This window comes from Apaloderma vittatum, unplaced genomic scaffold, assembly GCF_000703405.1.
Source record: "Apaloderma vittatum isolate BGI_N311 unplaced genomic scaffold, ASM70340v1 scaffold4606, whole genome shotgun sequence".
NCBI lineage: Eukaryota > Metazoa > Chordata > Aves > Trogoniformes > Trogonidae > Apaloderma > Apaloderma vittatum.
In genome coordinates this window covers 1-14828 of record NW_009719835.1, presented here as the reverse complement: position 1 = coordinate 14828, position 14828 = coordinate 1, and the positions used below count along the sequence as shown (strand labels likewise).

Sequence of the window (14828 nt, the reverse complement as noted above, 5' to 3'; positions counted from 1 at the left end):
GACAGAGCACTGAACAGGCTGCCCAGGGAGGTTGTGGAGTCTCCTTCTCTGGAGACATTCAAACACCGCTTGGACGCGTTCCTGTGTGACCTACTGTAGGTGATCCTGCTCTGGCAGGGGCATTGGACTAGATCATCTTTCGAGGTGCCTTCCAACTGCTAGCGTTTTGTGATTCTGTGAACTTGATTTTTAACTCCACCATGTGACAATCATAAGCACTTCATAAAGCTAATCACGTTTCACTGTTTCTGTCAGCTTGGCAGCTACCTTCCTGTTTTGTTTTTTTAAACAGAGTACATCATCTCTGAAACAAAAATCTTGCTTTATTACTCTCTATTTCTGCTTTAGTGTATTATTTTACATGTACTTACAAAGATAGACAGGAGCAAGTCTGGCTAGTCGTGACATGGCATCCGCAGCTTCTACCTGTCCCCAGTCTCTCAGCAAGATGTAAAAGATGTTGTTCTTGGATCCTGAACCCAAGGTTCCCTTGTCCATACTGCCACTCATTAACTCACTGTTCTGAATTGTCACATCTAGAAATAAAAAGGCAAAAAGAAAATTCATGGTTTTTCTAAAACATCACTTAAAGTCTTGTAATCAGTTATGGGGGAGGTTTTAAATAAAAGCTCTGTCTATGAAAAGAACAAAGCCCAAAAACATACATTTAATGTATCTGTACAAGCGCCTGAGGAAGTATGTGAAGGCAAGAGCCTACAACCTGACCTTGGCAGATTAAGTTAAATTTTATTTCTCTCCATCCTTAGAAAAGCAACTGTATCCAATTTAAGACTCATAAGAAACATCCTGGATATTAAAAAAAAATCTAAAAATAACCTTCACTTCATTAATCAGAATAATGTCTTTAATCAATCTTAACCTGTCTGGAAATGAAGTCCTCAGTCATGAACAGAAAATCAATGCTATTGATTTATTTATGAAGTAGAGCAACAAAATTCTGGAAGTGAAGTTACAGTTCTCTTACAAAAAAAGATTCTGATATTCAGTTCAACTCAATCACCTCTGGAGGCACAGCTTAAATTTAAAAGACACACTGGACTCAGATGTCGCTTTAATAACAAGCATATAATAATGACATCTTGCCTCTAGGCCTGTACTCACTGCCTCCTTTTGCTTCATCAGGAGCCTTTCATTTCAGGCACTGAATCTTTGTTATAAGCTTTAGCCTTTAACCAGTTAAAAAGTATCTTCTGTACAGGAACTTTAGACATTTGGGGTTTTTTTGAGAGCAATACAATATATGTGCATCATCAACTTCATTGTGCATCTTTCAAATAACTGATGTATGCAGATGGATCCATTTTACATCATTTTATGCCGAACACTGTGGATACGGAGCAGAGAGCACCGTGCACAAACATTTTGCACGTGAATTTAGGCAATTATCTTCTTGAACCTGAAGTCACCAGTCTATCACTTCTTATATACAAACAAAATATGATATCAAGATTTCTTGAGAATTTGGAGAATTTGCAAAGAACTTTCTGAAGTGAATTAGTGTTGCTTTAAAAATGAATTGTTTTTTCAAGAACTGAACTGAGCCACCAATGAAATCCAAAAGTTTCCCTCATAATGGCTACTGTTAAACTCTGAAAGTGGAAATTCTTCCAATAGTTCCTGAAATGAAAAGGCTGCGGAGCAAAGAAGATGACCTATGTTCACACGAGTGTGAACACGACTGCTTTGTTGCTTTTCATGCCACATTCCTTAGAAGCTGAAAAAAGTTGTGCCACCATGTTTATAACCAACTTCACAACCACAGAGTGGTCCTATCTTCTAAAGAAATCACCGAGAGTCTGGTCTAAAGTGTATTTGACTCCTAATAGGTAAACTCTCCCTCACATCAACTATTGCACAACAGAATTAACAGAATTAAACTAGTGTTTCCTCCCTAGGTTCTCTAATTCACACGCTGAGCACCAAGGAACCAAGCTAATCCCACCTGATTAAGTTCTTTTTCAGCTGCTACCACAAGGACATTGAGTTAACAAGCAAAGCCTTTCTCACCTCCTACAGCCTCTTCAACCCTGATGCTTTCGCACTCCATCTGCCACTCCAACTTCCCTACCTGGAAGGATACAGATGGTTTGATATCGTATGGTTTTCTATCTTCCCTACATATCCTAACTCCTTTCTCTGATTAACTTCTAATACCTGTATCACTGCTGCCACTTAAGATGCTAATTTTTCCGTTTGTCCTCTGGAGAGCCACTTCCTAGGCTTCTAAGCTTTCTTTTCTCTCACCTTCAAATACTACATTAGTTTCATGACAAGCCTAGCATCGTACAAAAGAAATTTTTTTACAAAAATGCAGCCAAGTCTTCTCTTCAATGTTCCAGCATGACTTGAACTTTTGAGAAAAACGGCATAATTTTATTTTTCATTTCAAGAATACTTATGTGAAGTACTGCTTTAAGTCCTAACAGTGAGCTCAACAGTCACAAATTCAACAAAACACTAGCTACAGTTTCTTTAAAGATTTGCAAAAAGCAGCTTTAGAAGGTCACTCACAAGAATCATTGTAACACAGGTCTTCCCCTCTGCCACAGTACTGTTTGCCCTTGGTTCGTAGATTGGCTTTTACAGGACAGTCATCACTGGGTTTGAGAATGAGGCTGAAAACCTGTTTTCCAGTCCAGAGCGTTACAGGCTTAGAGAAAGAAAAGGATAAGAATTAGGATTACAGAGTTTATGCTACAACTACAGTAAAACAGCAAGCAAAACGTTAATTGTAGGATTGTTTTCTATACAGAATCTTTCTATGCTGAACTATACTTCTGGAAGTGCATAGCAGCGTTCCCTTGAAAAGGGAAGTATTACACACTTTTACAGATATAAACCCACCCCACTGACTGCCAAATAGTTATCTTTTACATAAGGGTACGTGCACACATTTAGAGAAACATGCTCTATCACTCTCTCTTACTGTCATGTTTCCCTTTCTGATTAGAGAAAGAAAATGATAGAAGCTGCTGCTGTCATTTCATTTCTAAGAGAGGTTGAAACACTTATAATTCCTTCTTTATATAATGCCTTTGGTTTAAATTTTTAGGAGGTTAAAAATTCATGATTATGTGCTCCCCTCAGCTGTAGTTAAATATAAGTAGCTGTCACAGCCAGCACTAAAATTATTCATTTGGAGTGACAGAAGAAGTCAAGGAATCACTGCTCTTGGCTACTCACTAAAGTTATAACACTCACATTTTATACTGCCCATAAATGCCCTGACCTTGCTTTAAGTTAGTATCACTCGCTATGTTTGAACCCTGAGGGAACCCGGCATCTGGATTGCAATGTGCAAGGTCGACTGTTCAGCACCAGCAACCATCAAACAACTTGTGCACAGCTTTAACCCTGAATTCTGATCCTTGCACTCTATACTTCACAAGTACAAAATCTCATGCAACACTCATGCCAGAAAACAAGAACTGTCTCTGTAGAGAACATCACCATGGGTCAAGAACACATAACAGAAAAGTCTTAGTAAGATTTAAAAAAATATCTTGACATACCTTCAGAATTGCTGGAGGTGGAAGACGAACTTTAATCTTTTCATCTTTGCCAACCAGGATAGAAGCAATAATTTGACAGGCTTTAGCTCGATCAAAAAAGGTATCTTTTAATGTAAGAAGATAGGCACCTAGAATGGAAAAAATTATCAATGTGACAGACTAAAATCAGATTAAATTTCAAAGCTATTGCATATTCAGTATCGATGATATAATTCTAATACTAGTTACCTACTTACTATGCAAACTGGCAACAGTTTAGACAGCTTCTGTTGTAAATCCTTTCCAGAATATATTTTAATTGCTCCACATACAAATTTCCAAAAATTAGAACCAGTGCATTCCTATAATCTACTCCTTCCCCCAGATTCTATCCCGCAGGTAAACGTATGACCTTGGCATTAATTTTTGGACACTTTCTCTCTTATATTAATTGGATATTTCCCAATGAATTAAGGAGACTTAAAGATATTTACTGTAGGTTAAAACTAATTTTTGATTGATGAATTCAACTTCTCTAACATAATCATACGCAGTTTACATAGTCAACCTAACACATATGGACACTCCAAACATTCATTTTCTCAGAAAAACACTGCAAAACATACACAAAGGCAACAATAATTGCAGCTACAAAGGCAGATGGTATCAGAGGAGATACTGAGGACATCACTGTATTTCAGACTAACAATGGCCTTAGTTTCATAAAGTCACTTTGACTTGTGAAAGAAGGTTTTTTCAATTAATCTAGAAATATTCTGGAAAAGAAGGAAGTGATTCTGAAGGAACAACTGTTAAATCACACGTCTCTAAATCAAGCTTATATGCACACCTGTGAGGAAATCCTGAATAGCAGCAATAAGAGGTTCTCCATTCCTTGGTGTTACCAAGTTTGCTTTAGTCTATGACATATAAGAAACAAAAAAGTTACACATTCGAAGACACTGCTATTCCATTTGTTATTCAGAAGGAAACTTACCACTTAAGACGGGTATTTATAGCTTATTCTAAATCAAAGTACATTTTTCTTCAAAAATATAGAAAAAATAAACTAGAAGTTTCAGCTCACTACAGTCTGTGAAAACCTATTGACAGTTAAGGAATAATCTGAGGATAGTTACCGGAAATTACATATTCTGTTTCCAAAGCAAAAGTTGCGATCTGCTTAATACGTTTGCTAGGCCACTTATCAATAGGACAGGGAAGGGAAGACAAGCTAGCTTTGAGAACCTGAGGGACAAAAGAGGTTAAGCTCACTACAGGGAGCTACTGCAAGTTGTGTGGTCCCTACTGATCTGTACTGACCAAGTTAACCACTTACACTACCCCTCCCTTCTTATGTCTTCCTCAGACTACTGCTCCAGTTAGTCACCCCCACCTACGCAGCACAGTGCTGCCTGAACTGTTCACAGGCCAACACAAACCTGAATCACACGCTGGTGGGGAGGAGGAGGTTCTTTTTAAGCTCGCAGATCAGTTCAGCAAGTCAAGATGTGCTGCAGCCAACAGTTGTGCTGGTACCTCTGAAGCAGCAGTGGCATTCAGTCACCCTAAAGGAGCACTGTACTGGAAAAACCTTCAGATTGATGCTACTGACGGTACTTTCACACCACGGACCAATGCTTGCAACTATCAGATCGTTCTCCATCTACCCTTCCTTCTCCCTTTTTTCCCTGCCCTAAGAGCCTACTGTCCCTTGCCTTCTCCAGTCAACAGTCTTCTCCAGTACAAGCACACTTATTGCTGCTCATTTCCAGTTGGTCTAACTGTCTACAGTTTCTGGGCTGTCAGATCACAAAGTAAAGCGTGTATCTGTTCGGCAGAGCCACTCAGTTTTGGTTGTAATCGCTGAAGGACAGTCAGGCAGAAACATACTAATGACATCTACTTAAAACCACCGTGTTCTCCACAGATGCTAAGGACAAATATAAATCTATTAGAATACCATTGCGCAATAGTCCTAATTTATCTCAGATTCCCTTTTGCAAAGTTTTTAGGCAGCTTCACAGTCACACATTATCCATATCCAGGAATCCTGATAATATTTTGGATTTCACATGCAAGTTAAGAAATACAAGGTTCAGCCCATCTCTCACCAGCAAAATTCCAACTCCAACATTACCTACCCCCATTAAAACAAGTGCTTCTGCTTTTGCTTCTTCTGTCTGAGGAAGATGAAGGTTCATCTCATCTCCATCAAAATCTGCATTGTATGGTGTACAGACACATTCATTAAATCTGAATGTTCTGTGAGGTTTCACTCTAGCCTGGGAAAAAGAAAAAAAAAAAAAGGGATGCACATTCAGTCTGGCATGCCAAAACATGAAAAGCCATGCTCAGGTGTTTCCATGTAGGCTTTATCTTCTCATTACAGACACAAGACAAAATTTTTGATTATAGGATTTAACTCAACCACAAACTGACAGAAAATGTAATTCAGGTTGTTATAAATAACTTCCATTACAAAGAATTTACACAAAGCATACAACATATTTTGTAGAGATGACATCAACACTACGCAAATGCAACGCTCATGCAAGAACAGATACCAAGGTCAATTACAGCTATTAACAGAATTGCCCAAACAGCACACTGCCCAGTTACACATCGATTCTCATGCAAAAACAGAAGTGCACTTTATTCAGGCTCATCTTCATGCAGTGTTTCAGAAGCTGTTTATTTTTCTGCACAACAGATAAACACCAAAGGTGAACCACCTGATATTCAGGGATCCACAACCTGCACATTAGGCTGTGCACACACTTACGATGTGAGCCATGATGCTCAGCTTGTGCAGAGAGGGCTGTCGGTTGAACAGGACTATGTCACCATCTATAAGATGCCGCTCCACGATATCACCAAACTTCAGCTCTTGGGCCATCTTTTCTCGGTTTCCATATTTCAAAAATCTTAAAATAACACAAAGTAATGGAGTCAGAAGAAGTCAGAAAGACGCACACACAACTGAAAATACATTGTGTTTATAATGCAAGTTTTTCCAGTAAGCGCTGGCGAGTTTCTATTACAATAACTAGAGGACAAAGCTGGTGGAGATTTTATCAGTTAACATCAGCCCTGATGCTACTTTAAATAATGAATGCATTTGTGACACGACTGAACAGATCTACAAAGAGTAATAAAGTCTATTTATAAAAACAAAGAATTTGTTTCAATTGTATTAGGGAGTTCCATTTATATATTACCACTTCTTACTACCCATAAACCGAGTGCAGATAAGCTCTCCCATTAAAACAGCCAGTACAACTTGTCCCAGATAGACTTTTCTCACTTATCTCTCTACTACACCCTCTATGTCAAATGAGAGACTCAGTCAGAAAAATTAAATAAATAAAATCTAATTGCAGTTGACTATCATTAGCACGTACACCTAAGTTAAAATTCAACTAACTATCCAAGAAGAAATTGTACACTAAATCTGAGGAGGTAATGATAAGTTTTTTGTTACTGTCCTTTACGAAAAATTCTAAAAATAAATTTTCATCCCTGTAAATACAACTATTTTCACACACAGTATGAACAAGTTGAGGGAGAATCATTACAGATAAGCATGATACCTTTTCATCTGCGTGTGCCTTTGTTGTATGAAGTTCGCTCCAGGATGAACATCAGGACCATTACGGACAAGTTTCCTCATAAAATTAATATTCGCTTTGTTCACCTGTTGCATAAAGACTTCAATCAAAAACAAACGAAATACATTTAAGGACCTTCTGTTTTTGCTGTTGGCTTTTGCGTTTTCAAATTTTAGGCTCAATGGACAACACGCCCTCGCAGCCTCCAGCTGCTGAAGGGAAGAGGCAAGAGAGAATAGAGTAGGAAAATGTAAGCCTATCTTAGAGCAGAATATCAGAGTAAAATCAAATTAAAACCCCAGGAAATAAGAAACTCAGAAATAAAAATAACCAACCACTCTTTTAGACAGTTACACCAACAAATAGATGAATCTATGCACGAGTTCGAAAACTATCAAGCAAACCTCTTCTCTCTTGATACATCACTCCTTACACCCTATGCCTTCACAGTGTTTGCATATATCTGATACTACAACCTTCATTTACCAGCAGTATCGGAACAGGCAAAGCATCACTGAATGACATTTCGAACATAAAGCGATGCATTCACTCCCTTTCGCAATATGACTATGAAGAACAACACTGAGGTCTGCTGGAAAAAAAAAAAACAAACATAGAAAAAAGTCTTAGTTTTACACTACTTACCTTTTCAGGAAAGGTCAGTATTTTCGCAACATGAATAGGCACTGCTACTTCATCTATTCTTAAGTTAGGATCAGGTGAAATGACTGTCCTGCCAGAGAAATCCACTCGCTTTCCAGAGAGATTGCCTCTAAATCGACCTAAAAAATAAACAAGTGAAAATGCTTGTTTTCAAAACGTTATCTGTTAAGACAGCATATCAGAACATATTTAAGGACGCAGCACTTAAGTACAACACAACAGCAGTGGAGAAATACTACAGAAAAGCAAATATTTGTGGCTCAATTAAAAAAATAATTAAAAGTAACTTTCTAGACAAACCTTGTTTTCCCTTAAGTCTCTGAACAAAACCTCTGGTCCATTTTTTAGGTGCCATGTTGAGAGGAATTCCTGAGAGCTCACTATTAATGTACAGGGCACATTGCAGTTGAAGAAAATCCCAGTCTTCCATAATCATCTGTGTTTTGGCTCCTGATATCCTATGCTAAACAAAATAGTCATCCAGTTCAGAAAATATAACAAGACATATCAAACTAAAATTTTTCTATTACAAACATTCTTTTTAAAACAATGTTAAAAACCCTTCATACAGTAGAATGAAAAACTTTATAGTAGGATGCATATTGCTATAGCATAAAGCCATTCACAGGAGAACCCAGCAAATAATTACTTTGACTAGCACTGTCTTTGGACGAATGCTCACAAAACTATGTATTGTTTTAAATTTATCTGTGACAAACCACTGAAGTTAATATAACATCAAGCCACTGAAGTATTATAACTTCAGAAGTTAATATAGAAGAAGTTAACTTTGGTTAGCACTGAAGTTAATACAACTTCAGAGCCAGAAAAATCACCAGTAGTTACTAATTTTTCAATTACAGGAGAGTTAGTACTCACTTGACTTTGACCAGTTTTGAAAAGCGTGGAAAGTATTAATCTGGTAGAACTGGTCTAAATAAATGATAAATTGCCAAATTCGATAATCACATTAACTGAAAACAGATTTCTTAAGAACAGATGGTGGAATAAAGAAAGGACAAAGCTGTAGTAAATAAAAGAGGAAAGTCTATGTGGGGAAAAAAACCCAACATGCTGCTTCTCATGCAGCCCAGGATGTGATCAGCCTTCTGGACTATGAGTGTACATGGCCACCTCCTGTCCAGCTTCTTGTCCTCCAGTACCCCAAGTCCTTTTCCACAGGGCTGTTTCCTAGCACATCACCTCCCAGCCTCTACTGATAAGGAGGACTGCTCCGACCCAAGTGCAGGACCTTGCACTTGGCTTTGTTGAACCTCACGGTGTTCACATGGGCCAACTTCTCCAGGTCCCTCTGGAGGACATCCCGTTCCTCTGGCACACTGACTGCACCACTCAGCTTGGTGTCATCTGCAAGCTTGCTGAAGGTGCACTCGATTCCACTGTCTACATCATTGATGAAGATACTAAACAGCACTGGGTCCAGCATGGATCCTTGAGTGACACCACTTGTCACCCGTGTCCATCTGGACATTGAGCCACTGACCACTACCCTCTAGATGCAACCATCCATCCAGTTCCTTTGGAGCCCTTAACACAAGAAGGACATGGGCCTGTTGGAACATGTCCAGAGGAGGGCCACAAGGATTGTCAGGGGTTGGAGCACAAGCTGAGAGTTGGGGCTGTTCAGCCTGCAGAAGAGATGGCTCCAGGGAGACCTTATAGCAGCTTTCCAGTACCTGAAGCGAGCTACAGAAAAGCTGGGGAGGGACTGTTTACAAGAGCGTGTAGAGACACAACGAGGGGCAACGGTCTTAAATTAGAGCAGGGCAGATTTAGATTAGACATTAGGAAGAAGTTCTTTACTGTGAGAGTGGTGACACACAGGAACACATCACCCAGAGAGGTGGTGGAGCCCCCATCCCTGGAGGCATTCAAGGTCAGGTTTGATGGGGCTCTGAGCAATGTGATCTGGTTAAAGATGTCCCTACCCACTTCAGGGGGGCTGGACCATATGACCTTTAAAGGTCTCTTCCACCCCAACACATTCTATGATTCTATGATAATGTTTACACTGCAAGTGACTACTCAAAAAGCATCATGATCATGCGGGAGGAGTGGGGGGAGAAGAGAAAGAAAAAAGAAATAGACCTAAAAAAAAAAAGGAGATAAGAGTTTACAGACCAGAATTCAAACAAAAAAACATTTGCCATAATCCACAGGCAGACCTTCAGCAGGTCCTATACTACAAGCAGCCAGTCAGCCAGCTCTGCTTGAAGTAACTTTCAATAAAATGCCAAACAATGTAGCAGCACAATACAGACTGCTCGCTAGATTTGTAAGCTGTAACACAAGTAAAACCACTTGCTATATTCAACTCTAACGAAATCTTTTGAAAGGCAACAGTCTCTGAGAGCTTGAAGGACAACTCACCTTTTTTATTACATCATTGAGAAAAATTATCTCTGTCAGTTTCATTGTCAAGTCATCTTCGTTGGTGCCAGACTTCAAGTCACTCACAACAGAGGGTCTGATACAGAGCGGAGGCACCAGAAGACGTGTGAGGATCAAATCTGAAGGTTTCCCTGCTTCCGGGTTCATCAGAAGCAGAGGAATGTCTTCTGCTGGGATTCTTTTAAAGAGGTTCAATACTACCAGAGGATTCAAGTTTTCCTACAAAATCCATTGGAGAATGGGGAGAACATGCCAAGATGTAACAGTTTCAATGCTTCCCTCCTCTCCTCATTCTCTGATTGTTAAAAACCACAAGTTTTTTTTAAAGACAAATGGAGAAAAACTTCCAGCAAACAAAATCATTTTGTTTATTCTCAACCAACGTTTTGAGCACCTCAGATACTGACTTGCTATATTCTTCTGTTCTTTTTCCTTATACATCAATGTTTACTTCTCATCATGTTACTCTTTTTAGAACAGAGCTAACTGAGAATATTTCAGTTACTTGACAAAACTCCTCATTAAATCTCTCACAAATGTACAGTACATTGTACTCATTTAAGTAGTAGAAACATGAATTCGAGTACTTTCGAGGCTATTTTTCATAACTTAATTTTTCTCCTCTTAGTAGTTACTTCTGTAATATAAGAAACTCCAAATGTTCACTACTTTTTCTGTCCAAATATGCACCCCAAGATCCTCCCAGCTTGCAAAGAGCAGAAGGAAACAAAACTGGACACAATGCAAAGTCGAGTGAAACAAAAGCAGTTAGATAATTAAGTCTCCTCTCTCAACATTAAATTCTTCTGATGAACATCTGAAGAACAAACAAAGCATTCTGTGTATTCTAATAATCTCAGAGTTACAGTAAGTTTACACGCACGTGCAGAGTTTAAATGGGCCTATATTGCTTCTCCCTTTTCTAGCTTATGGAAAAGTAACACACCGGGAACATTCCCTTTCCTTACAGACAGAAAAGCTATGTACTAAAACATAGAAATAAACTAAACTTCTCATTTTAGCAAAGTTAGCATTATTGCAATAAATAAACATTCAACAGTGTTCTGGTACCTGAAAATCTTAACCAGCAGAAAATTTAAGTCATAATAAAATTCACCTGAGCTCTTCCTAGTAAGGGTTCTACTTCTTTGTTATGTTCTATGGCAGTTTCAAAGGACTGGAGAAAAGCAGACACTATTGGATCTACAACTTTCTTATTGGTCTTGTATTTTTCATGTATTATTTTCAACAAACCACACTTCTTCACAGTTCCTGCAAGCAAATAAATGCAGGTTGTTTTGTTTTAAAATAACAACAAAAACACAAAAAAACCTCTCAAACTTAAAATGAGTAAGCTTCAGTTCCAAAACCAGTTAAATGTTCAGTTAACACATTAACAAAACAAAACTTTATCAGCTCTATTAACCAGTTTCCTAAATTCAGAAGAGGAGGACAACCAGGTCATGTCTCCTGATAACAGCTGGCTTGATGTGCCCTAGATCATGATGAAGCTTCTCAAGCATCATGATTCAGCTTCACCTCAATCACAGGAGATTTTTTTTATTTAACTTGAAGCTCCCACAATAAAACCACATTTAAGATGTGCCATTTATATGTCATCCAACCATCTTCTTCTAGAATAATTTTGGAAGTCAATTGTCAGAAAAATTGAAGCGACATTTTCACGTTACCCATGTAACATTATTCATAAAATTTGCAGACTAGTACAAGTGCTTTCCTCAGTATGCTGACTTAATATTGTAAATGCTTATGGGTTTTGTCCTCTATCTGTACATGTGACATTTAGAATTAAGGAGCATTCTCTCCCCTTATTCAGAATGTTGATCATTACTCAACAGTTTTCATGAGGTAGAAATATTATCTTAAGTTATGAATTAACCACGCATTATGAATCTGTAAAACAGATCCTTTAACAGCAGTATCATGTGATCAGTGTACATGAAGGACAAGTATCTTAAAAGACAAATCTGACATCTTAAGATACTCTGCCCTGAAGAACAAATTCCAGAGTAACCCAATATCATCACAGCTCAAATTACACCAAATTGCAGAAAATACCCTCCCTAGGGGACAACAACCGTCTCTAATCTTCAGATAATTTAATACAATGATGAAAGCTAAAGTTCAATCAAAATTACTAAGTCTTCAAATGCTTTTATGTTAAAGCATTTATCACTGACAACAGCTCCCAACATTTTGAAAATAGAAACATGTTGAACAGGTTTTTTTCAGCCATTAGTCACACACCAAATATTAGTTGATACCTGATATGTGTATCAGCCATGAGGAGATATCACATGAAACAAAAGCAGCGACCAGGACACTGTCCATAGCTGTGTAAGTAAGATGTCAACAAGCATGTGCCTAGCATTAAAAATGCAATTAGCTGCTCCTTAATGAAGGCCAGAAAGAATATCCATTAGCTGTGAAATTAACATGCATATTCAAGGTTTAGATGCTATTACAGCCGCTTAGGTAAAAACCATCACAGCAGGACCACGAACTGTTAAGGTCAACACCCACCATTAAAGGCACCACAGTAAGGACAAGTGTTTTTCTTCCGGCACTTTTCAGACACTTTCTTTTTTAGTCCTCTCTTCTGAAGGTATGTAAGGCCAGGTCTCTTCAGATAATCCAAAAACTGTTTTTTTTCTTCCACTGACAACATGATACGACAACAGGTTTTGCAGATCATCTTAAATGCAGACACATACAAACACAGTTGTTTAACAGACATGCTCAGAGATTGTAGAATCAATCATAGAATATTAGGGACTGGAAGGGACCACTAGAGATCATCTAGTCTAACCCTCCAAATGGAACCTCTTCTACTATACATGAAGTTCATCAAGAGAATGCAATTTTTTAAATTAAATACTATTGCCTTGGGTGAAAAACCAATTCATATACTGTAATACACAGGAAAAAAAAGTACAAGAGAAACAGAAAAATACCATCAATGAGGCAAATCCTTATCTAAGGATTATCTGCAGTATCTTAAAGATCCATATAAAGCAAACAGAGCTTGGATTTACTGGGATGTCCTAAAACGAAAGCAGTACTGTATACATTTAATTCAAATTACAACAACAACAAAAAAGGATTAAATTAGTCTGAGATTACATAAAACAGTCAGATGTATTTACATCACTAGGACTGGTATTTAAATACACTTATTCTAAAAAACATACATACAGCTAAAATTTGTAGTAAGACTTTATTTTGACCTTCATAATTACTCTTTCAAGTATCGCCTTTCCTGTTAATTGATTTTTCCTAGGCTAGAAATTGATAACAAATCATAATCACGTGTACCTGTAAGATGCCTATCACAGCTTTGAAGTATCCAACATGAAAACATGGTAGTTCTAAGTCAATGTACCCATAATGTCCTAAGCAATCAGCAAGATTTTTTCCACAGGTTTCACAGGGACGATCTTTCTCACTGGTTCCCTTTGGAAGAAGGGGTATATACAACAAGAAAAAAAATTAGCTGTAATCAACTGAATACATAGGAAATTCAACAGTTCTTAAGCTGGTCAGCTATCCTGACAGCAGACCCATAGCACTTACTCCTTTTTCCCAGCATCAGAGGCATGTCAGTAGCATTACATTACATTCACTTTAAGAAAAAAAATGCCTTTCACACAGCTCCTACTGATACCAGTGACATTAATGCATACAGCTTTTGCAACTGATCTACAGACCACAGATCTGTAATACGGTGTTCTGTACAGATGTCTCTGAGCCTCCCAACAACTAGGCAGAAAGGACTAATCTCCTGCCTCAAAGGAATGGTTTCCTGAACTTTCCAAAACCATAAGAAAGTAGCTGCTACTGCAGCTAACAGTGTATCTCTTCTCCTTGTTAAAATGTGTGGTTCTCAACTCTTCATAATGTAATCCTGGTCTGGACACTTCACTTTTGGGTGTGCTTCGTCTGAGTGGTGATACTTTGTTTTCATAGTTTTGGAGCAGTCTATCTTTTTTTTTTTTTTTTTTAAATTTGATAAACCAAGGCTGCATGTTTTGGGCCGAGGGGGACTTGCTCAGCACTCTTTGTCAGAGGGCTCCAATACCTGCTCCATGCATGTGAAAAACCACAGCAGTTGCAGTGCTTTAACTGGGCCTGAAACCCGACAGCTATAGAGTCAAGGTAGGTCTTACATGATTTAAAATCTAAAACCTAAAGTCTACACAATTCAAGTGAAGCCACATTTGCACGTATTTTTGAATGAGCAGTAAACTTTAGTCATCCCAAACTATTTTTAATCACCTCAAGTAATTCTACAGAAAGTGTCTGAAAAAATAGGTTCTCACCATGCGATGGTCAAGCACTCCATACTGCAGTGGAGCGTGATGGTTGTCCTGACTATATAAGTTTTTGCTAACCACTTGAATGTGAGCTTGCTGACGCATCTCCTCCGGCGACTTCATGCCAAAACAGATGTGGCTTCTACAGTTAAAGTTTCACATTAAGTATGCGCAGGTATATACGCAGAAATCTTTATAACTACAGGCATGCACATGCGTGTATATTCAAAAGCAACGTAAAGGTGACCAAGCTGTAGAATCACAGAATGGCTTGAGCCAGCAGAGCATCTCGTTCC

The 14828-nt window shown here is 38.3% G+C and overlaps 1 protein-coding gene across 1 annotated transcript in view; it reads right to left on the bottom strand.

The window, feature by feature from the left end:
- The window catches only part of POLR3A (polymerase (RNA) III (DNA directed) polypeptide A, 155kDa), a 36724-nt gene extending 22056 nt beyond the window's left edge, over positions 1-14668 (bottom strand). The window contains exons 1-14 of the mRNA XM_009870778.1: positions 14539-14668; positions 13535-13672; positions 12743-12914; positions 11316-11470; positions 10178-10417; positions 8087-8249; positions 7769-7905; positions 7106-7209; positions 6298-6439; positions 5657-5797; positions 4363-4432; positions 3534-3661; positions 2533-2671; positions 372-536 (exon numbers count right to left, since the gene is read on the bottom strand). Of these exons, the coding sequence (XP_009869080.1) occupies positions 372-536; positions 2533-2671; positions 3534-3661; positions 4363-4432; positions 5657-5797; positions 6298-6439; positions 7106-7209; positions 7769-7905; positions 8087-8249; positions 10178-10417; positions 11316-11470; positions 12743-12914; positions 13535-13672; positions 14539-14655 (2011 nt within the window). The 5' untranslated portion in view covers positions 14656-14668. The remainder of the gene's footprint in view (positions 1-371; positions 537-2532; positions 2672-3533; positions 3662-4362; positions 4433-5656; positions 5798-6297; positions 6440-7105; positions 7210-7768; positions 7906-8086; positions 8250-10177; positions 10418-11315; positions 11471-12742; positions 12915-13534; positions 13673-14538) is intronic.
- Between the last annotated feature and the right edge of the window lie 160 nt (positions 14669-14828).